General features: G+C 47.9%; 1 protein-coding gene across 2 annotated transcripts in view; it reads right to left on the bottom strand.

Moving 5' to 3' along the window:
- The window catches only part of LOC135904162 (saccharopine dehydrogenase-like oxidoreductase), a 75,597-nt gene that overhangs the window by 37,083 nt on the left and 16,599 nt on the right, over positions 1 to 21,915 (bottom strand). The window contains exons 2-6 of one of the 2 annotated variants that reach the window (XM_065434770.2): positions 20,413 to 20,519; positions 16,167 to 16,247; positions 7,720 to 7,849; positions 2,152 to 2,201; positions 378 to 520 (exon numbers count right to left, since the gene is read on the bottom strand). In XM_065434770.2, coding sequence (XP_065290842.1) covers positions 378 to 520; positions 2,152 to 2,201; positions 7,720 to 7,849; positions 16,167 to 16,247; positions 20,413 to 20,519 — 511 coding nt within the window. The remainder of the gene's footprint in view (positions 1 to 377; positions 521 to 2,151; positions 2,202 to 7,719; positions 7,850 to 16,166; positions 16,248 to 20,412; positions 20,520 to 21,915) is intronic. The other variant, XM_065434771.2, reaches the window with a different exon arrangement.

The following is a 21,915-nucleotide window of genomic DNA, read 5'->3' on the forward strand; positions in this document are numbered from 1 at the left end:
CCGATACCTCTCCTGCTTATGTAATGCGGTAACCTTGACGCCACGCTATCGTTCACGGCGAGCGTCGTTATCTGTTCCGCAATTTCACGTCTGCACCGCCACACTGCACCCGTATGGGTTTGGTAGAAATGGCTAAGTCCGTTTCTGTTGCCGGACGCTGAAAAAACTACGGAATGTAAGCCATATACAGCTTTCGCTGTAAACCAGCAAAAAACTATTCTGGCTGTTTACGATCACGCTATCGATCGCCATCGCCACCAGTTGCAAAGAACATTTTTCTTTCTCGCGCCGCAGCACACCGCCAAAGTTACGCTCGGCAAGCTGAAGTGCACTTGCTCGACAGTTTGCCCGCGTAACGGGGCCGTCAGAGGTCCTACCTTTGAGTCACTTGTGTTTGGCGATGCGGAGGCGGCTTGATGAGGAACTTCTCGCGATACCGCCGCCGCAAATCTCGGAGCTCAGACGCGTGCGCCAGCAAGTGGATGATGCTCTGCCAAGTGCCAAAGTTGACTTTCATGCCCTGCGTACACGTTTGCGGTGGCGACGTCACTGGGGCTCGCTCATGACGAACCCTAGCTTGCAAAACGAGAACGGCACAGTTTCACCCTTGTGTGACCTTTAAAATCATTTCTGCACTAGCGTTTCAATTGGCGGTATCTTCTAAAATTGATATCAAGTTGGCGACGATCCACAATAGTGCATCACTGGCTATGGCGTTCTGCAGCTGTAGGCGCCGCGACGTCGGTTCCTGGTGAGGATGGGCGCTGGAACGGATAAAATTCTTCCCGAGGAGACATCACCACTCATTCAAATTCCCTGGGCTGGTCCTAGACCTAAAGCCTCAATTAAAATCCCTGCGTGCAACATTTGTCGTTTAGAGGCACATTCTTCAGGAGATCTGAAATAGTAAGAACGTTCCGCGACGTCAGCCAGGTGCAAGCACTGAGGAAATGAGCCCGCTAATATGCGAGTGGCGGACGAGCAAAATAATATAGAGAAACTCAGCACAGGTTCGGCACCAAGACTCCGGTTCAGAGCAAAGCGTTATACGAGTGCAGAATCGTGTGAGCGTGCTGATTGCGAAATAATTTTTTGACCACTGGGCGTTTCTCGAAAGTGCGCGTTAATCTACTTACAGGAGCGCTTTTTGCATTTCGTCTTCATGGAAACGCGACCGCCACTGCCGGGGGTCGAACCGACGACCACGTGCTGAGCAGCAGAATGTTATGACCACTGCGCCGCCGCGGCAGCTGTATATTCAAGAATTCGTTCAGAGATAGATAGAAAATAGAAAATATTGGAATAATAGGCCATGTCATAAATTGAAATTAAATTTTGCGGTTTTACGCGCCAAAATCACCTTCTCATTGTGGTACACGCCGTAGTGGGGAACTCCGGATTATTCTGACAACCTGTGAATCTTTGACGCGCACGAAATGCACGGCACGTGGGCGTTGTTGCATTTCGCACCCCCCCCCCCCTCCTCTCCATCATAAAATTTGGCCTACCTCCTCTGCCGGGATTTGATCCCGGGACCACTTGATCAGCGGTTCAACACCACAGCCGCTAAGTCACCGCGGTGCGTAATGCGACGTCATGGCAATTCGACCACGGATGCATTTTGTTTTTGTTTTCGCCAATTCGAGTACGTGCAGAGCCTCGCACCCTACGTCAGGCCACGACGTGCGCCACGCAATGGGCCTTGCGTCGAGTCACTTTGCATGTATGCATACATAGGGTATCTGCCGCAAGCCACGTGCAAAAGGCACATCGCGACAGCAGGTTCTGTCGGGACATGCGAAGGATAAATAGCCCGCACAAACTAAGACACCAGCAGAGAGCGGATCCGCCGTAACAAGGCAGTGGCTACGGCACTGCTCAACAAAGGTCGAAGTCGCAGCTCAAATTCTGGCTGCGTCGGCCACATTCTGAACCGGGGCGGTAAACCCAAGCGATAAAAGTTAATCGAAAGTCTACATATGGTGTGTTCCCAAATAATATCGTTTTGGCACGTAAGACCCGATATATGCATTCTTTTTTAGAAAGACGCTTTTTCATATGTTCTTTTGTTGCGTTTTGCCCTGGCTAAGCATGCATACAATCCAGGCTTTCGAAGCTTTCTATAATGGTACATTCTCTAGTGTTACTCACCAGAGAACCTTGCCTTATCAGCAGGTAGGACTCAACCACTTCCAGTTCACCTGCGGAGTAGTGACCAAACGGAAATGACGTAAGGCAATCTACGGGTTTGCATTGACAGTGAATAAACAAAGGTATTTCGCAAATAAATGAGGACAAGTGGCTCTCCGCTATCAAGAGCCCCGATGCCGGGGCGCAACTATGGGCTGTCCAGAGAGCCCACGATGCGGCGGTCGGGCACGGCCTGACTGTCCCAACGTGGGAGCGGCCCGCAGCGCTCTGAGTCGCGTACCTTAGGACCTTCATTAAAGTTTTGCATCCATCCATCTATCCATCCATCCATCCATCCATCCATGAAAGCCATTGTGCTCTAACAGAGTACAAAAAAAACCACATCAGCTGCTAAGCAGAAACGCACGCACACTATACTCATCCATAAGGCTGGTGTGAAAATAGGCGAGGAGCAGCCGCAGCGAGTTCGTAATTACGCGGTCTAAGCTTGTCAGTAAACGCAGCATTTGCAGGCTAGTTGATTACTTGAGAAGTGTGCGGCAACAAGAACAGCATTTAAAGTAAACACTGCAGTGACCTTCCATATATCACTTAACCGATGGTGTAAAGCGTGGTTAGACCCGCCGTGGTTGCTCAGTGGCTATGGTGTTGAGCTGCTGAGCACGAGGTCGCGAGAACGAATCCCGGTCGCGGCGACCGCATTTCGATGGGGGAGAAATGCGAAAACACCCGTGTACTCAGATTTTCGAGCGCGTTAAAGAACCTCAGGTGGTCGCAATTTTCGGAGTCTTCCCCTACGGCGTGCCTCATAATCAGAAAGTGGTTTTGGCACGTAAAACCCCATAATTTTTAAAGCGTGGTTAGCGACATAATCGTGAACACACAGTTCTTTATTATTTTCCTTCCAGAACGAGAATCATGCCACAAAAAAAGAAAAAAAGAAATTACTCATTGTCATTGGATAAACTGTCACAAGATGTCGCTACCAGTCTTGCCAATATTGATCAGCACCGATCATTCGTTCAAGGCATGTTTCACGGCACTGGTGTCACTGCGCGCCAGCACGTATTCACGGGGTACTTTCTCGAATCTGTTAAGAACGGCCCAGCTGAGGTGCAAGTTTTGCCAGCCAGTTGCGATGGCGACGTCAACTTTCTTGGAACGCCACCGTTACGCTCTAGCCTCGTCGCCGTTGTGACTGAATGCGATCGGCGCGCCAACTATTGTTACCGAACCCACCAACGCCGATCTGTTCTGCTATGAGCGGGGGAGTTGCCGCGGGAAAGTCTACGAAGGCCCCTTCCCACGCGCCGTCCAAGACGCAAGACAATGGGCACCCGGCCGTGCTGCGGGGTCAGCTCGGGGAATAAAAGGCACCTTTCCTGACACAAGCCTCGAGTTCTATGAAGTCCGTCTGACGTCGGCTTCGGACCTTGAACCTCGCGCAAAGAAGTGCGTGTGTGTGTGTGAGTGTGTGTGTGTAAACCGTCCCGCAGAGAGGCGACTTGTTTACGATGACTGGACGAACGTTTCCGCACCTTGGGATCGATGGGTGACCGGGTATTTATAAACCGCGGTTGTGGGGCTGCTCAACTCACTTTCTCAAGCAGTCATGTTAGACTGATGTACTTTCTCTCGCAGTCATGCTAGACTGCATGTAGATGCTGTAAATAAACCCATATTCCTCGTTCTCGATGAGAAGCAGTCCTTCCCTTCATCAACGTCCCCAGCTTGGATAAGTTGGACGGCGGCATGGGCTAGTTACCTTCTAATTCATGCCCGACTCCAATCTTGACAACGGGTTACGAGCGATGTGATTGAGCTCCCAATCCTAACAAATTTCACGCGCTTTCTTTACAGCCCGGTAAAATAAAAACCACCGCAGCTATGATCACACAAAAATTTATTTCGACATTCCCCAAGAGGCTTTCCAAATTTAACATTGAAGATCTTGCGTTTAAACTAATACGTTAACGGTTACATCATTAGGTATTTGGTAATAATTACTTAGAGTCATAGTAAAAACCTTCAAATTGCTGAATATCGTGAACAATAAGTTGGTTGCTTTCTCGAACACATCCGTGGATCGTTTTAACGTTTGGCCCGACAAAGCTGAAGTACGCTGTGTGTGTGTGGATATATGTATATATATATATATATATATATATATATATATATATACACCCACACACACATTTACGGTGGCAGTTTTTGGCGGGCAATCTGTGTTTCAGTGCGATCACCCAGCTCAAGAGGCACCTTTCTATATCTGAAGTTTAGTGTTATCCCTGGTTCTATCCTTTATCGGTTGTCACCGATCAATCGGTAATATGATTGTATCCGCGATGCAAATTGCGTAGTACTTTCTGGAAATCACGCGGACACCAATAATGAATTCGGGGGTTTCATGTACCGAAACCACGATTTGATTATGAAGCACGCCGTAGTGGGAGAGTCTGGATTAATTTCGGCTACTAAGGACGCGATCGGAAATCGTTGTTCAAACCGCGCGTTCACCAGTTTGCATTCAGTTTCGCCTCGCGCGAATGGCCCAGGCAGCGCCGAGTCCCTAGGCGCTGACAGAGCGCCAGGGCACATTTAACGTGCCCTCGATGCAAGGGACGCGAGCGTTCCACCCTCGTCGAAATGCGGCCGCCGCGCCCTGGATTTAATCCCGCGCCCCCGTGCTTAGTATCGCAACTCCATAGCTACAGCGCGGCGGATGTGAGGGCATAACATATCGACCGCAAAGGCGGGGACAACGGAAGAACCCAAAAACAACACGGGTGTTAACTTTCAACTGCTTTATTCACGGCAACCCGTGGCAATATACAGACAAATAGAATATGCGCAGAACCTAGCAAACAAGAACACTCATCAGCCTAGCGGGGCAACCATTTATCAAAAAAATCTGTCTCCGATTTTGATTTGTTTACATTACCATTCATTGTGATTTATCTGGACTGTGATAACTGGTTGCCCCCGTAGGCTAATGAGTGTTCTTGTTTGCTACGTTCTGCGCACGTTCTATTTGTCTATACATTGTCACGGGTTTCCGTAAGCAAACCAGTTGAAAGTTACCGCCCATGTCGTTTTTGTGTTCTCTTCCGCTGTCCCCGTCTTCATTTGCGGTCGATATGTTATGCAGCAAACATCGACTAGGCCAAACTAAAGTTCTTCTGGATTGTGGGCACCAGTGATTATGCTGGCGCTTTCCACAAGTTAATTATAAAAAAAGCGGACGCGCTTGGCCCGCACATGAGATTTTCGGCGATCGCCGACTGTGCTCGCCGCTAGAGTTGTGCTTGAGTGTGACCAGATTTCGAGGGCACAGATTCGCCCGACAAGAGTTTCGTGATGCGCAGTTCTCCCAACTGCATTCTTCGCCGTCACTTCAAAGCTGCAGTATACGGGGCGTACGAACTATCGTGCACCAAGGTTTGAAGATATGAAAATGCCACGTACAAGGACGGAACCAAGGTAACGTTGTTTGCCGGCGCTTAGAGATAATCAATTTATCTCTTGCAGTGTGCCTAATTACATAATTAGCGTTAATTAATTACTCAGCTTGTCAAATATAATAATTACATGAAAAGTGTCAATGAGAAAAATGCAGAGATACATGAAAAACACGTGATAGAGCTTTCCGCTGCTAAATACGTGCCATATAAACGTGTTTCTCCGAGCGTGAAAGAAGCCCGTGAATACGCGCTAAATTACCGCGCGACTAGATGAGAGAGAGAGAGAGAGTGTGTGTGTGTGTGTGTGCGTGTGTGTGTGTGTGTGTGTGTGTGTGTGTTTGTGTGTGTGTGTGTTTGTGTGTGTGTGTGTTTGTGTTTGTGTTTGTGTGTGTGTGTGTCTGTGTGTGTGTGTGTGTGTGTGTGTGTGTGTGTGTGTGTGTGTGTGTGTGTGTGTGTGTGTGTGTGTGAAAGAGAAATGTGGGAAATTCACGTGTCTTTCTTCATGAATTGATCACGCTCGTTGACACTCGGGGATTCGACATTTAGAGCCAGCGGAACTCCCTCGCCGCCGAAATGTCATTGCTCACCTACCACGCCGCACTGACTGCCGCTAACTTTCGTGATACCACGAAAAGAAAAAAAAAGAAGAAAGAAAACATGAGAGCACTCGATCATTATGCTGTCACCATCACCTGCCGAGTAGGCGCTACTTGCATTCACAGGTGGCTCCGCGCGCGGCAAGTTCTCCATTCGCGTCGCGTTTGCGTATTTCTTTTTCGTGCCTGTTCGTCACTGTGATGCAATCGCTATTATAAGTGCCCAGGCACAAGGAGCGATACTTCTTGGCCTGCTAGCAACACTTTTTTTTTTTTGCTATGCATTTGGAGCAAAAGAGCCACGTGTCCAAGATGGAGGCGACGCCAGCTACGGGTTATGGATTCACGAGAAACGTAGTCATGTGAGCAAACTGCTACTCATGCTGCGAGCTCGCAAAATGGGCTTCTACAGGGACTAAGTTGAGATAGTGCTCCACTGTCGCGACGCAATTCGAGTGAATTCGGCCATACTGAGCTTGACCACTGCATTTCAAGTTTCTTACTCGCGCTCTGGTCAGTCGGCGGCGACGGATTTAAGCGGCGCAGCGGCATAGAAATCAGTCGCAAAGCGATGGGCGTGGAGAGAGCTTTTTCGGCAGAGCTCGCCGCCGTCTACTCGGATTCAGCGCAGGTCTAGCCACCGGATTGCTAGAGTGAACATGTCGTAAGCCTGTCTAGGCGCTTCTCTCGTGTTTTCTAACTGAATGCTGTTAATCTTTTCAGACGCTGTCTACACAATTGTGTACAGCAAGGTACTACATCAACAGCAAAAACAATGATGAAAGTAATGATATTTAACATGTGTTGCATACGTCCTGAAACACTTATTATTGGAACTCTGCCGCGATTTTGCATGACGTGCAGCTTGATTATGCAAAATGAGAGGGAAGGAAGACGGTTGGGTGTTTTTACTCTGTGTCTATATGTTATATGTAGCTGGTGCACTTCTTTCATTGTTTTTCACAATGTCATGCACGGGTCACAATTTTCAATTGGCTGGATAAGTGCTTCATGTTTTTCAAAAACCGAAATAGGCTAAATTCTCATGTTTGATGCTAGTGTAGCGAGTTTTCGCATGAAGTCGATATTCTGCAAACTTTACAAAACTCACCAAACAATTCACAATTGTTAATGTTTTCTGAAGTAGCACACTTTCTATGATTCTGAAGATGCAATAGATGCGGTGAAAACAAGTTTTCAATCATCGGGATAAAGAGGCACCTTAAAGGGTTAGGTAAACGCGTTAAGAATTTGCGACGTTTACATTTCGCGGTATAGTGCGTACTAGTCTTAGAGCTTTGCCTAAGGCTAGTCAATCTATATTTCTCGACAGTCGACGTAAAACTTGTCCTTACAGCGCTGCTTCTAAATGAGTGTTCGTGCGTCGTCGCGTAGTAGGAAAGAGGCAACGTGCAGTGTTGTTTCTCACTAGTTTTATGATTCTGGCAAAATTTAGTGCAACTGTGCCCAAAAAAAAACCAACATCTTTAGCCAAGCCATGAGCCACCTACCTTGGAAGTGCTTGCGCAAGTAGGAAAGGCACATTTCGGCGGGAATGCTGGCGAATCCACATGGGCTCAGGACCATGACTCCCTTCTTTCGAGCCTCGTCGTAAAACTCAAGCTGCATTTGCTCCATGTACTGCAACGAATAGAACAGCACACATTTGAGCTTCTGCTGCCCCCCTCCCCCCCTTTTTTTGGTCCAAGCAATTGCTTGAGCGAAGTCGCAACCATTGTATTCCGTGCACCGACTCGACTAACACAGCAGTTCAGCCGCGCTCCTCAGGAATTTCTCGCGCACCAGCAGGAGACGCTGCTGAAGACGCTATGCAGAAGACCATGAAGCGCAGCAGAAGACGGCACGGTCTCCAGACAAAGTATACAAAGGTTAGAGCCCCCGGCGACGCCTGGGTTACTGGCAAGTACGGTCGATGCTATCGGTTAATGCCGCTGCCAAAGAAAATATTGTACGTTCTTTAACATAATTACTAACGGCCAGCGAGGCGTATGCTGCCTTATTCGCTCAACATCAAAAAGCACATTCCGGAGCTTTTGTGCAAGAGGGCAGCGACCTGCTTACGTCGAACTGCGTTGTCGCACTTCGAGGAACCTGAGCACGTGTCGGCGATAACTGTTTGTGGGGGTCATCGCACTCGCATGCCCATAAGGGCGCGTGCCTGTTGAAAGTTGCCCGAACACCGACAGCGAAAGAACCGGACTTTCATCGGTGCCATTGCGGAGATCGTGAATCATCTCTATGAGAAGTCATCGTCCAAGAACCACGCGGAAAATTGGTTCTCACTGGAAAGAGTCACTGACTCCACGTGCAGAGGAGTGGGCGAGCCAAAATTAACAGGACCCGCACCGAAGAAATGTCTCTTTCCCTTCATCGGGGAAAAAAAAAATAATTGGTTAAAAGCAGTAGTGCATGTATGTGTAAGAAGATCCTAAGATTTTTCGAACGCAGCACTCGTTTTTCCCTCAGAGCGCACTCGAGAGCATCCGTGTTTACTTCCACCATTCGTCTGGTTTCGGCCTGCAAATATGTAAAACACTCAAGCTAAGTCTTCTTTCCTCGAGCCTTGAGCGTGCCTTCGTCACATTTCAACATCTCTGGCCGGAGAGCATTGAAGGTTTTCGGACACTGACCTGGTAGAGAGAGTTACCGAGTGTCCAGGAGGAACCGTTTCACCGTCTCTGAAATAGAACTGCATCATGCTTTCCTTTGCAGTGTCTGCATATCGTATTGACCGCTAATAAAGACCAAGACAGGGGAAGACAGCGCAAAGTGACGACACGGGCGGTATGTGCTCGCTTTCGCTGTCTTCGTATTTATTAGCAGTAAGTAGGATATGCAGTAAACACCAACCAGGAAAAACTGAAGCTCTTCGTTGCAGTGTCGTTTGCTGCAGGAAACTTTGGAGCACAAAACGTCCGTGGTGGCAATAAACAATTGTTATCCTCTTTGCAAAAGGCTTGTACGTGTCAGGCCTTATTCCCGTCAGGATGCCTCACATGCAAATCACAACGCAAATGAGTGCTGCTTCCCTCCAACAGGCATGCGAAGACCTGAGGAAAGAGCAAAGGCGCCTTGAATAACAACAAAGACTTCGCTCGCCAGTGGGCTCCGTCGTTGTTGCAAGGCGTAAGCGCCAGTCCCTGCGCTAAGCGTCGGCGTCATCCTTCGGCATCCTCGTAGCTGATCGGATGAACACACCGAACGATGAGAGAGAGGGAATGCGGAGCGCGGATGAAAGGCGGCAATAATAAAGACAGGGCGAGGAGGAAAGCGGAAGAGGAGGGTGTAGCAGAACCATGAGGCGGAGAACGGAAGAAGAGGGCATGGAGAAAGCGTGAGAAGAAAAGCGTAGTGCTCAACAAGACGGGCTTTGCGGCGACGATGGCTGCGAGGTGTCGCCAGAGTAACGCGCGTCGTCTGTTCGCCGATGACGCCATCAATACCATGAACGAAAGAAAAAGCGCTGCATGAACGGCGGTCTGTCTGCGGCAGCTGCCGTGATTCGCGCCCACGCGTCATCCGGCCACGCGTCATCCAGCGGCTTTTAATGTGGAGTTTGATTTTCATTTCAGACAACGGTTTCCAGCCTCTAGGTTTGCGACCTCTCTTGACTTGGATGTAGAAGAGGTGCTCAGACTTGCTCGGGTAGCATCAAAACCCTGTATTTCCCAGATAGACCTCTGTTTGATATACAGCCTCCTCTACGCTGATGACATCACAATCTGGTGCACCGGAGGAAGCGAAGGAGCTGTTGAATCAGGCTTATAAGCCTGATTCAACAGCTCCTTCGCTTCCTCCGGTGCACCAGATTGTGATGTCATCAGCGTAGAGCGTATGACTGGTCCCTTCTATATGCTGGAGAGCCTTTGCGATAGTTTCTCCATGGCGATGGTCAAAAGCAGCGGTGAGACTACCGCTCCTTGTGGCGTGCCTCTGCCGGTTACGGAGGTAGCCGTGCCACACTTCGCTACGTTTTCAACGTGCCGTACAAGACAGGTTGTCCGTGCCAGCCGGTATATCGCGAAATGAAAACACGCATACAGCTGCGCTCAACTGTCGGCGAATTTTTTCCTTCATTTTTTTTTCAATGGACAAGCCAGCCCCCAGGCTATGGGCGGATATTATGGACAATACAGATCCAATGCCACTTTTGCAGATTTTTCGCAATGGAGGCCTGCACGCATTTATTGAACTATGTAATCTCTTGGGGCAACGCATTGATATCATTGGTGTTTAATACTGTTGTACCTGGTATCCTTTCCCGAGAAAGAATGCTTCACTGGCAAGTGTGCAGCTATGAAAACCCCGTCACGCAGCATCGTCGCTTTCTCAGGATCAGGGAGCTGGCGACTACATCAGACTCACCAAAGCTGACGGGGTAGACGAGCGCCCGACTGGACTAGACTAGGCCCGACATAGGCTGTGACACGCAAACAAAGGAGCTCACTTCGAGGGGACAGTAACCGCAGCGCGCCGTGGCTGGCCCATGGAACCATAATAGTCGCTCGGGCACAGACTCGCAACAACGGTATGACAAGGGTGCGATACGCTACCCTAGGTCCCATCACCATGCAATAAAAAAATTCTAATACGTATAAATACTCAATTACCACTTTTAAGCGTTTTATTAAAAAAAGTAGCAGTACGCAGTCAAGGGCTTCAGAATTTAGTGGTGAAAACGTAGTCCAAGTGAGAAATGCCGTTGTGAAAGTTGTAGTTTCGCCCCAAAGGCCAAGCATCGATTGATAGCAAATTTGTGGACAGCTGTACGATGTAAGGAGAGTAATCTTATAGGCCGTATAAACTTGTAAACGTAGGCATACTGACTTAATTAACAAGCACGGCGTCACGCACGCACCAGCAAACATTAGCACATCTCACTCGAGGACCGCAGGAACACGCTGTGAAAACGCTCGAATGAGGAAGCGCGGCTGCGGCAGCGAGCGAATTGACTTTAATAATCATATATGGGGTTTTACGTGCCAAAACCACTTTCTGATTATGAAGCACGCCGTAGTGGGGGACTCCGGAAATTTTGACCACGTGGGGTTCTTTAACTTGCACCTAAATCTAAGTAACACGGGTGTTTTCGCATTTCGCCCCCATCGAAATGCGGCCGCCGTGGCCGGGATTCGATCCCGCTACCTCGTGCTCAGCAGGCTAACACCATAGCCACTGAGCAACCACGGCGGGTGCGAATTGACTTTCGTGCTGCATCTTGGCATGGACGCGAACTGAGCTGCGAAAACATAGAGTGACATAGTAAACGTAAATAGTGGACACTCCCATAGGCGCCTGCCGCCGACTTTGGGGGAGCGCGCACATCGAAGCACCCCAGCCGACTTTGGCTCTCAGCGCACCCATCGGAATCGGCGAAACGCACCAGCCTCCAAGATAGTCACGCACGCCACCGAATCTCGGAGGCCCTAGTTTCGGTTTCGTTTCGTATCATTTTTTTTTTTTTGTGTGTGTGACCCATAATGCTGCTTAAATCGAGTGATTTCATGCAGGCGCTTGTGCCGCTCTTTATACGTTGTGACGACGAGCGCGCAAAGGTGTTTCACTTCATGTTAGTTTCACTTAAATTCATATTTGCTGCTTCAAGCTGTAACTTAGCGCGGCAATCATGCCGACCGTTGAGGAAGTAGGACTCTATCGCTTATGATATTGTGAGTCTAGTAACTCACGCCAAAAGGTGTATCGTAAATAAATGTGCCATTCTGCTTAAATATAAGCCAACTTGTGCACAGTCAAGAACAAGAAAATAGCCGACAACAATTTATTGCAGCAAGATTGTAAGAGGCAGATACATAAAAACGGGAAGAAACAGCGAAATGCAAGTAATACGGTAGTCACACGGCGCATTTTTAAACGTGATGAAGCTTAATCCGATTTGAATTTCTCGGTCGTGATTGGTTCTCTTGCGCAAGCTGCGCGATGGAGCCAAAGCAGTCGAGAACTTCCATCCGGATCGGGCTTGATCGCGATCGAAAGTGGTCGTGTGACACCGGTATAATGTAGAATAGTAGGAAATTATTGGCGTGATGGCAATAACCTTGCACAAGCAAAACACATAGAATACGTGTTGCAACTATCTACATAATGAAAAAAAAAACTGCATATACATGGCAGTAATTAACTTCCTCAAAATGGGATTCTTTTAGAGGGGAAGAAATGTGACGTTTTTTCTTGTGCTTCTACGAAGGAGGGTGAATTACAGTAGCAAAATTGTGTGAATGGTAGCGTGCCGAAATAAAATTACTGCCGAAATAATTGAGCACGCACCAACATCCTCATATCGAATGTGTAAGCCAGTGTGTCCGTCATTAAACAGCTGCAATTAAGCACACTGTATTGGGAGTCTTCACCTGCTGTCTTCGAAGCCTTGCAATCACCTTCTGACACTTGTAATTTTGCCCTTGAGTATGCATGATGTCATTTGGCTCTACAGTGTATTTTGAGGAAGCGGTAGAGATTCCTGCAATACGTAGAATGACAGGCAGGAGGTAAGCAATACTGGAGGCTTCAGAGCTGGTGAATTTAGATGTTACGTGCCTTCGTATAAGCAATACTGGAGCCTACAAAGCTTTATAATGAAGATGCTGTGTTCCTTCATGTAATGCGTATTCTTTTTGGATAAGGGAGCACTGTTATAAATGCTAAGAAACAAGGAACTTTCTTCGGTAACGACTCCATACACAATTAAAACACGGAAACTCGTATCTTCAGCCCAATGCAGAACAGCTAACAACGCTCGAGCGCACATAGTCTGCTACAGAGGTTGAAACAGAGTGCATTTTTGCCATACTGCAAATACTGCACGTGTACCACTTTAGAAATGGCTACATTTCTTTTGCAAAATTAGAGCAGCATACATTTTCAGCAGTCGCGGCGCGTAACGTAAAGCTCTCTGTCCCGAACGGGATGTGTTAATAGGCCGCATTTCTTAACGAACCATTTGATTCTCTACCTTCGTCTTTGTATCGCACGTGCCTCGTAGCTCGGACAAGGTAAATATACCTGGTAGCGAAGCTTCCGCAGGAGCCCATACGTTCAAAACATGGCGGTCCATCGGCGGTCCATGGGGCTTAGCGCCATCTGTATGTGGTGGGAACACTTCCGGCGGAAGAAAAAATAATGTGACGCCATGTCCGTTAAAAGCAGAAGTGACGTCATTTTGTTTTCGAAGGCGCGAAATTTGTTGTGTTGTTCTTCCTTTGGAGCTATATATTCAAATGCCCCGCCATTCGACTTGATGGGCGTTTCGAGCTTTCAGCGTGGAAAGCGATGCAGGAAAAGGCCAGCCGTACGGTTGTCGAAATCGCATCCCTGCACAGAACATACTTTCTTTGGAGGCCGACGAAAGCTTTAGGTTTAGAGTGCTGATCCTATTGTTGGATGCCAAGCCCGTCGGCCAGCGCAGTCGCACGAAAACAACTACACAATTATCTGGCGGTCGTAACTCACTACTTTTGAGTGAACAGATTAAGAAGCAATGAAGCTACCCGCGTCACCAAATTCAAACTTCGACAAGCAAGAAAGCACAAACTGTGAGGGGGGCGTGTTTCAACAGGTGATACGAGTGCGCCTTTCTGCCCATTTCAAGACGTGCATTGCATTGCGAGTGATAGTGGCGTCAACGCCCCCTGTAGCGATGGGCGATGAAAAGAAATGCATTTATTAATAATATTAAAATTAAACTAGGATTTTCTTAACTCGTCACGAATATATAAAACTGACTAGGAATTTTATTTTCGTTGAAAGAATCTAACTGTGTCTCGTCTGAATTAAAAAACGCGTTTTTCTTTCCCAATGTTTGTTCCTTCCAAACATAGTCGCACTTCAATCGCTGCTCCCATAACCCCCCCCCATGCTGATGTCGGTGACAATCTGTACTGAACCGCTTTTCGCCCGAAGCTTCGCGACCTATTTGAATCGAACTTGGCTCGGACGCGGCCGCGTCGCTGTTATCCCAAGCATCACCGCTCATTGCTGCGCAGAAAAAAGAAAGCATGCGAACTGAAAATCAGCGTAGCAAAGGGCCAGCAGCTGTTCATGGCTGCAAGGCTGCCGTCACTCGTTCACGTGGCTAAACGTGACATAACGAAATGCGAAGAGAATAAGCCGTTAACAACACGCAAAATAACTTGCTGTGGTCTTACCATGAAACCGCCACATGGTGCATTTTACAATTTACAGGTGCATTTTACAGAAAGAGCCCAGCGGCGCGGCCTGACTAGGCTTCGCACTTGTTGAGTCGTGCACACTGGTCGTGCCACCAGTCAAGCTGCTAGCCGCAGCCGCAGCCATGGCCGCATTTTCTTGATGTGCTCCGCCACCTAGCGGATTCGGCGAAGCTCCATAGCTCGGCCGCGAACCGGATCGAGTGTCCACTCTCGTCGTTTACTATGTCACTCTATGGCGAAAACACCACGCGTGGCAGGCTCTGCGCCGTCGCAGATGGCCTTCAAGATACAGTGGGCTAGGCGGCCGTGCCCGGGCGCATTTTTACAATTGCTAGTAGGTACAACGGGGTGTGGCGTTTCTCGCGGGGCTCGACGTTTCTGCGCAGGCGCGAGTTACCGTGTGTGCGAGAGAGAAAATCTGGTGGCCTTTGCTCCTTGAATATGTGACCATAGAATGTGACCGTGCCAAGGCACTACAGAGCAGCTTTCTTAGCGCGTGTTGTAGTGTTTGGCCCCTACACATGCGGGCAGAGCGGTGTGCGGTCGAGTTTACGCTCCACCGCTGGCTGCCCGCGCGGTGAGGTAGTGGGCACGGACTCCCCGTTTGGTGATTGCTGTGTCTGAAGGGGCAAGGCTCTGACTGGTGTTGCATAAGTTGCGGGTCGCTTTTTTCGACGCAACGATAGGTTGCATTTTTTACAAGCACTGCTCCTGGAGGGCACATGTAACCGGCAAACGGAGCCCTCAGGAGACCATCCGAGGTTATAATAAAGCGGGCAGCGCACGATCTCCAGGGCACCCAAGGAGTAGCAGGGGGATCAAAGCTGGAAGCAGGGCGGCCCGTAGGTTAGGGCCGCGGAGACCGAAGCGTGGCAGGGGGTGTTCGCGTAAAAAAATTTCCTGCCCGCGATAGCGCGCAGCCGATATTATGCACCCCTGGAACGCGCAGGCCTCAGCGAGTCCCAACCCACGGACCAGTCCGGGCTCCAGTTTTGGTGTCCCCGTTGCCGCATTGGTGTCCTGGAGGCGCCGCCAATAATGCGAAATATTAACACGTTGTTTCAACTAGTAAAAAAACACTACTGAGTAAAGAATAAATATAATTAGGTCCAGCTGCCAACTTGCAACGCTAAGTTGAGCACTACTGCGCCCCGTGACTTCTGACGGTACACCTAGGGAAAAACGCATAAATCACGGGCTAAGAAACTCCTCCGTTGTGCCTAGGCAGAGTCATGTATTCAAGGAGCAAAAGTCCCCACAAGTCCCCGCTCTTATTCGCGCATGCACGCACACGTCCGGCGTCTCCGCGAGAGCCACGCCCCACTGTACCTACTAGCAATTGTAAATACGCCGCCTGGGCGGGCGCGCGCGGCCGCCGAGGCCGCCTTGAGTAGAACACCCCCCCCCCCTTCTGCCCTCCCTCCGGAGCCTTGTGCGCATTCTCCACTCCCTTCGGTGAGTGTGATTGAGCCGCTATCGCCGGATCACCCTCGCCCGTTTTCACTCGCACGTACAGCAGACGGCGCGCGGCTGCGATATCATCGCCGTTGGACTTTATATGGAACTTCACGGTAACGCCAACTGCGACGCCGATGGCAGGAATTCGTCTGGAGCGTTCTTAAAATTGCTATCACAATAAAAAGACGAAATAGGAACATTTTGGTCAATCATGTTGCACCGTGCACCAAAATCTTGCATGGTGAAACACCATGCAAGATCTTTCGCGCGAAAAGGAAAAGAATGTCTCTAACCTGTGGTTCTGCAGTGACGTCAATGTGATGTGTGCTGCTGTCGACGCAAGCCTTTACCACCGGACGTCCATAGAAGCGGTACTGAAGCAAGAAAGAGAAGAATTTTTTTTTCTTTCAAGAGGATCACATGCGCAAGAGGCCTTAAAGGGACACCAAATAATATTATTAGGCTGAGTTAGATCGACAGATTATCTTTCTAGATGTCTACCATCGTTTTATGCTCGCCAATATGCGGCTCTGTTGCGCAGACAATTGCAGCGGAAATTCCCGCTGCCGCTTCTCTACTTGAATCGCCTGCGCCAACACTGAATAGTTGACGTAACCTCTGTAAGCATGAATTCATAACTACAGCAGCCTAATATTTCAATTTACATTGTAAAGAAAGAGCTCTAAGAAACATTACACAAATTTTCTTTACCACTGAAGAAAATTTATGTGACTGCTCTGTAACATAAAGCTGCTAAAGAACCAGAAATGTTCTGTTCTTGATCTCCAGCCTATAAATCGAGCCACAACTAAAATACGCCGGCTTAAATTATTGTTAATGCATTCAAAAACTAGCAAATGGTATTTAAGATGTTTTTTTTTCATACGCGGCGTTTCTTGCATACATAACGCACGACGCGCTGTCCGCGGTACATCTTTGATGTCCAGCACTATATTCAAAAATGGCTGCCCTTCGTGACAACCCATGGCTGCACTTAAGATGCGAGTCATTTTCTTTTCAAGTAGATTAGAGAGAGTACACGACGCATTACTTTACCCGATACCTTCCATGTGTTCATGACATAGAACAAAACTGTAATGGTCTCAAAGGAAGTTTAGGCGGACAGTTCAGACATGTCAGCGTATACGTTGCTCTCTGTGAAACCACGAGGTATATGGGTCTTAAATTTAGCTTTACTTTTATTTTGTTATAGCACACGTAACGGCTAGCCAGTGTAACTGACAAATGTGTTATTGTCTATCCTCGCCTTTTCAGAATGTACTTGTTTTGCTGTGCCTGTGTGAGAGAACAACGAGAGCATGCGAGAACAAAGCTCACTCAGCGACGTTAGGTTTTAGCGACGATCCAGTGTTTAGTTTGTTAAAGTGACCGAATAGTGCGTCTTTTCTCCTGTTGTGGAATATTTGATTTTACTTACATTGTTTGGAGTGATATGCTGCCCCACGACCCCGCCGGATGTAAGGGCACGTGGAGCCCCGTATTGTTGATTCGTTTGTCGCGGTTCGAGTATTTTAGCGCGTTAACAGCAAGAAAATATTTTACCTGGCCGCTGACTAAGTTGTTTCATTGTGAAAATAGTTAGCGAGAACAATGGGACTGCCTGTTGGTGTACTGTATGAGAAATTCAAAAGCACAGGGCACGATATCCTAGTACCCGAACCGCGAAGGTATGCTGCCATCTTGCGCGTGGCCACAAAGAATCGCTCGCCTGTGGTTAGTAACCTCAATTCCTGATTATGATGAACAATAACTTAATGTATGAATGTCGGATCGCAGAAATGGGAAATAAATGGACGACAATTTACATCAACTGGATTTCAGTCAAACATTCAGCAAAATAAAGTAGATATAGGCAGCACGTGGCATTATTTCCCGTAACTAACACTACACAGTTAACGTGATCTGTCCACTGCTATACGCTGTCATGACTGCTTTCTACCTTATGCCATTTTGCTTGATAATGTTGGAAAATTCCTGAAGTGTGATTTGTTTGCGACGTATGGTGCGCTCGAAAAGTCGTGTAAGTGTTGCATTTCGTAAATATCTGGTACGGTAGTATAAGTTGTGACTTTCTTTCACTACTGCTGTTCAACGTTACCGTGGATGAGACCTAGAGCCCACGACACAGAACAGTTCAAATTACACAGTGCTCACGATGAATATGCACGGTGTATCACGTAACTTGAGGCAAACGTTGAAAGATACGCAAATGTCACGTCGCTGGGCCGAACCAAGGTAATGTCGTTTGCCGTCGCTTGGACATACTCAGATCAATTTTCGCATTCCGCCTAATTACACATTTAGTCTTAGTCAACTTTTTCATCATTATATTTAGATGAAAAGTGTCAAAGAGAAAATTATAAAGTAAAACGAAAAACTCCCGATACAGCTTTGTAATGCTCAATACGTACTACATAAAAGTGTTTTTTTTTTTTTTCTGAGCGTGAAAGCAGCCCGAAAATGCACACAATATCGCCGCGCGACTGGCCCCTCGAGGCGTACCCACTTTGAGTGATTTTCTGGAATGACACCAGTTTCGAGAAATGCGCCACTAGACGCGCCGTAATAATGCACTGTTGTTCCGCTTACTTTATAACAAAACACTCTCTCATACATTGAAGCACGAAGATAACTGGAACGCCCATGTGCTTAGTTCCAGACTTTGGGAAATAATATCGCGGAACTAGAATCATTCTAGAAATTTATTTCAAGTGGATACGTCTTGATAACTCGCCGGCCGCAATTTCTAAATTGCGATAGTGCCTTAAAGAAATCACTTCAGAAGTTCACTAGCGATTTTTGTTATTAGTTGAATGTGTGTTTCGATTTCTCGTGATAGTGGTCTAGTCGGATAATCCAGCTGAAGGACAAGAATTATGTCATCTGCTGGAGGCGGCTTCTGAACATTCCATAAAACTTAAAGTTGATAACCCTAATTTCAAAGCGTGCTCTTTAACAATAGCAAATTAGTTCTGTGTGTGATACCTAATACTGGCACCCTCTTCAGACGGCTGCTGTGAAAATTATACATTGGTGTCATACCCACATATTCGATCCTTCTGAACTTTGACATATGTTATTTGGGCGGCAATTCTGTAGCCTTACTTATCAATAGTGGTAGCCGGGCTCATAATCGCTTTACTTTATTTGGAGTAGACGTTTTGTTAACGCGACAGCGTTAAGCAATCCGTGCCGCAGAAGTTACGGCGTCGGCGTCCGGCGCCGACCGTCCTGCGAGTGAAAAATCATTCCGGACCACGCAGGGCCTCCGTGTAGCGCAGAGGGGTTACTGAACTAATTAAAATTTCAAAGTAAAACGCAGCAGAAAAATTGCAAAATACGACTTACACACAACCTACGGACACGATAGCGTCGGACTGTAAGTTGAATACACGAGAGAACATCATTCTGTTCCGCGTAAACTCAAACACAAACCCCTTTTCGAGCGTTTCTACCATTCATAGAGCGGCGCCCCGCTCCGTTCCTTGCAACGCCATCCAGATGGCGCTCGCCTCCACACATACGCGGCCCACGCAAGAGGCTGCGCGTCAACCGGAAAGCTCGCTTTCGAGCATAGCGTTTGCCGCCATCGCTTTCCGGCAAACGTTATGGTTGCATAAGCCGCAGTCGCCGGTAAGCGAGAGAAGCAGTCGGTGACCCTTGAATGCTATCGCGCTCCACTCTTAAAGGCGAAGCTTATGCATCCATCATTCTTTTTTTTTTTTCGTTTGCTTGACGTTGACGCTACGCGCAATTGAGAAAACTCGCAGATTATGCGTGCAATTAAGGTGTGCCGTGATTAAAGCGGTAAACTTACTGAAATAGGGACAAATTTCAGATGAGTGGGCATCGTTTGTAGATGAGTGTGTCGTGTTCCAAACGGCCAGAAGCATGCTGATGGACGATGGATGAGTTGCTAGGCTAATGGTGATTAAAAGCAAGGGACATACAAATGTTATTATGTGTTCGTGTTCCTGCGTGCGTGCGAGCGCCTGTGTGCGTGGGGGGGGGGGGGTTCATTTCGAGTCTTTCACTGGATGACATCTGATTCCTACTGCAGCAATAAATTTGTACTTACCGTGTACGCCATTAATATATTTGTATGCACGGAGAGCTGTGTGTCGTGTTCTAAACGGCCAGAAACATGCTGATGGACGATGGATGAGTTGCTAGGCTAATGGTTATTAAAAACAAGGGGCATAAAAATGTTATTATGTGTTCATGTTCGTGCATGCATGCGCGCGAGCGCGCCTATGTGTGTGTGGCTGGGGGGGGGGGAGGTGTTCATTTCGAGTCTTTCACTGGATGCCATCTGATTCCTACTGCAGCAATAAACTTGTACTTACCGTGTACGCCATTAATATATTTGTATGCACGGAGAGCTTACACACTGGACATTCTGGGTGCGCGCACCTACAGTCGCATGCCTTTTGCGACGATCCCTTGACGCAGAGCAACAACAATCAGGGACGGTGTGCACATACATGCACTGGCTGATATAGCCGCTGCAGTGCTTACCGGCCCGACCGTGTTGAGAACGAGGCGCGTTCGCCTTGCCATGGACAACAGGGAGGCCTCGTCTGCCACGTCAGCCAGGATGATGGGCACACTGTCCAGGGCATCATCTGCGCGCCACAATGTTGACACATTATTAGCCGCGTTTACATGGATACGCTAGATGTGTATCGTATCAATTTACCGCATCGTATATACCCATACGCCATCGCTTACATGAATGGGCATTTTCCGGTCCAAGCAACCTGACATCGCCCAGTGTCACATTTGAAAGTTAGGGCTCTCACTGTGCTTCCCGTAAGCCTGATCTTGCCATCGCCCTGTGAAGTGCACCGAGTGTACTCGCGGGTCGTCGGCCACCATTCGTTCAGTTTCTCCTTCATTTTCCGCGAGGACAAACTAACGCGGCGTTTACTGTGCATGAGTGTACCGTATTGTGTCTGGATATTAAAATTTTGCAGCATGTCCGCAACTGTTGCCATGGTCCAGTGGTAGCCAAATGGGGACGTCTCGGCAGAAATGCACGCATAATTCCCGCGTGATTGGCCGCTCGAGGCACCTTCCGTGTAGTCGCGGGCTTCTTTCACGCTCAGAAAAACACTTTTGTGTAGCACGTATTGAGCAACGGTAAGCCGTATCGGGATTTTTTTCATGTTGTTCTACAATTTCTCATTGACATTTCTCACCTGATTATAATATTCGAGAAGTTGATTAATTATATAGGCTAATTATCTAACAAGGCGACATTAAAAACAATTGTTTGAGTATCTCCAATCGACAGCAAATAAGATCACCTTGGTTCTGTCAAGCTACGTAGCATTCGCATATTTTGAAACTTTGGCTAAAGTTAGCTGGTACACTTGGTATTCACAAACAGGTTGCATAACTTTCTTCCGACTACAAAAGACTGCAATGAAAAGTGATGCATAGGCTGCTTTTTCCGGCGTCGCATGACCCGTCCTTAAAAATGCTGTGCCGTGCAAACGTCGTTAAACTATGGATTGTGTTTGCGCCACGAACAAATCAGCAACCTCAAATGCTAGGAAGAGAACACATGTGGCTCTTATACAAAATTAAACGGCATGACTTAGCTCTATTTACGGTGGCTAATTGTATATGATGTTCTGCTGAACACTACGTCATGGGTTCAACTCCCTGTCGCGGTGGCCGGATTATAATGGAAACAAACGCAAGGGGTACCTAGTACTTCAATTTACTTGAACGTGGAGCAGGATGGATGCGATGATACAATACAGAATATTCTGCTGCGCTGTCTCTGATAGCCACGCTGTAAGGTTGAGACAATGAGAACCTTCTATCGACCCAACAATAAGCCATAAATATTAAAGAAATCAACCGAGGATTCTTGTAAAATTGTGCATTACACATGTATCATGAATGTTTTAGCATGATGAAAGTAGTTTATAAGCTTGACTACATGAAAAGGCATTGGCAGCGCGTTGCGGCGGAAAAGGAGGGGGACGAGGAGGAGGAGGAGGAGGGAAA

This window comes from Dermacentor albipictus, chromosome 10 (genome assembly GCF_038994185.2).
Source record: "Dermacentor albipictus isolate Rhodes 1998 colony chromosome 10, USDA_Dalb.pri_finalv2, whole genome shotgun sequence".
Taxonomy (NCBI): Eukaryota; Metazoa; Arthropoda; class Arachnida; order Ixodida; family Ixodidae; genus Dermacentor; species Dermacentor albipictus.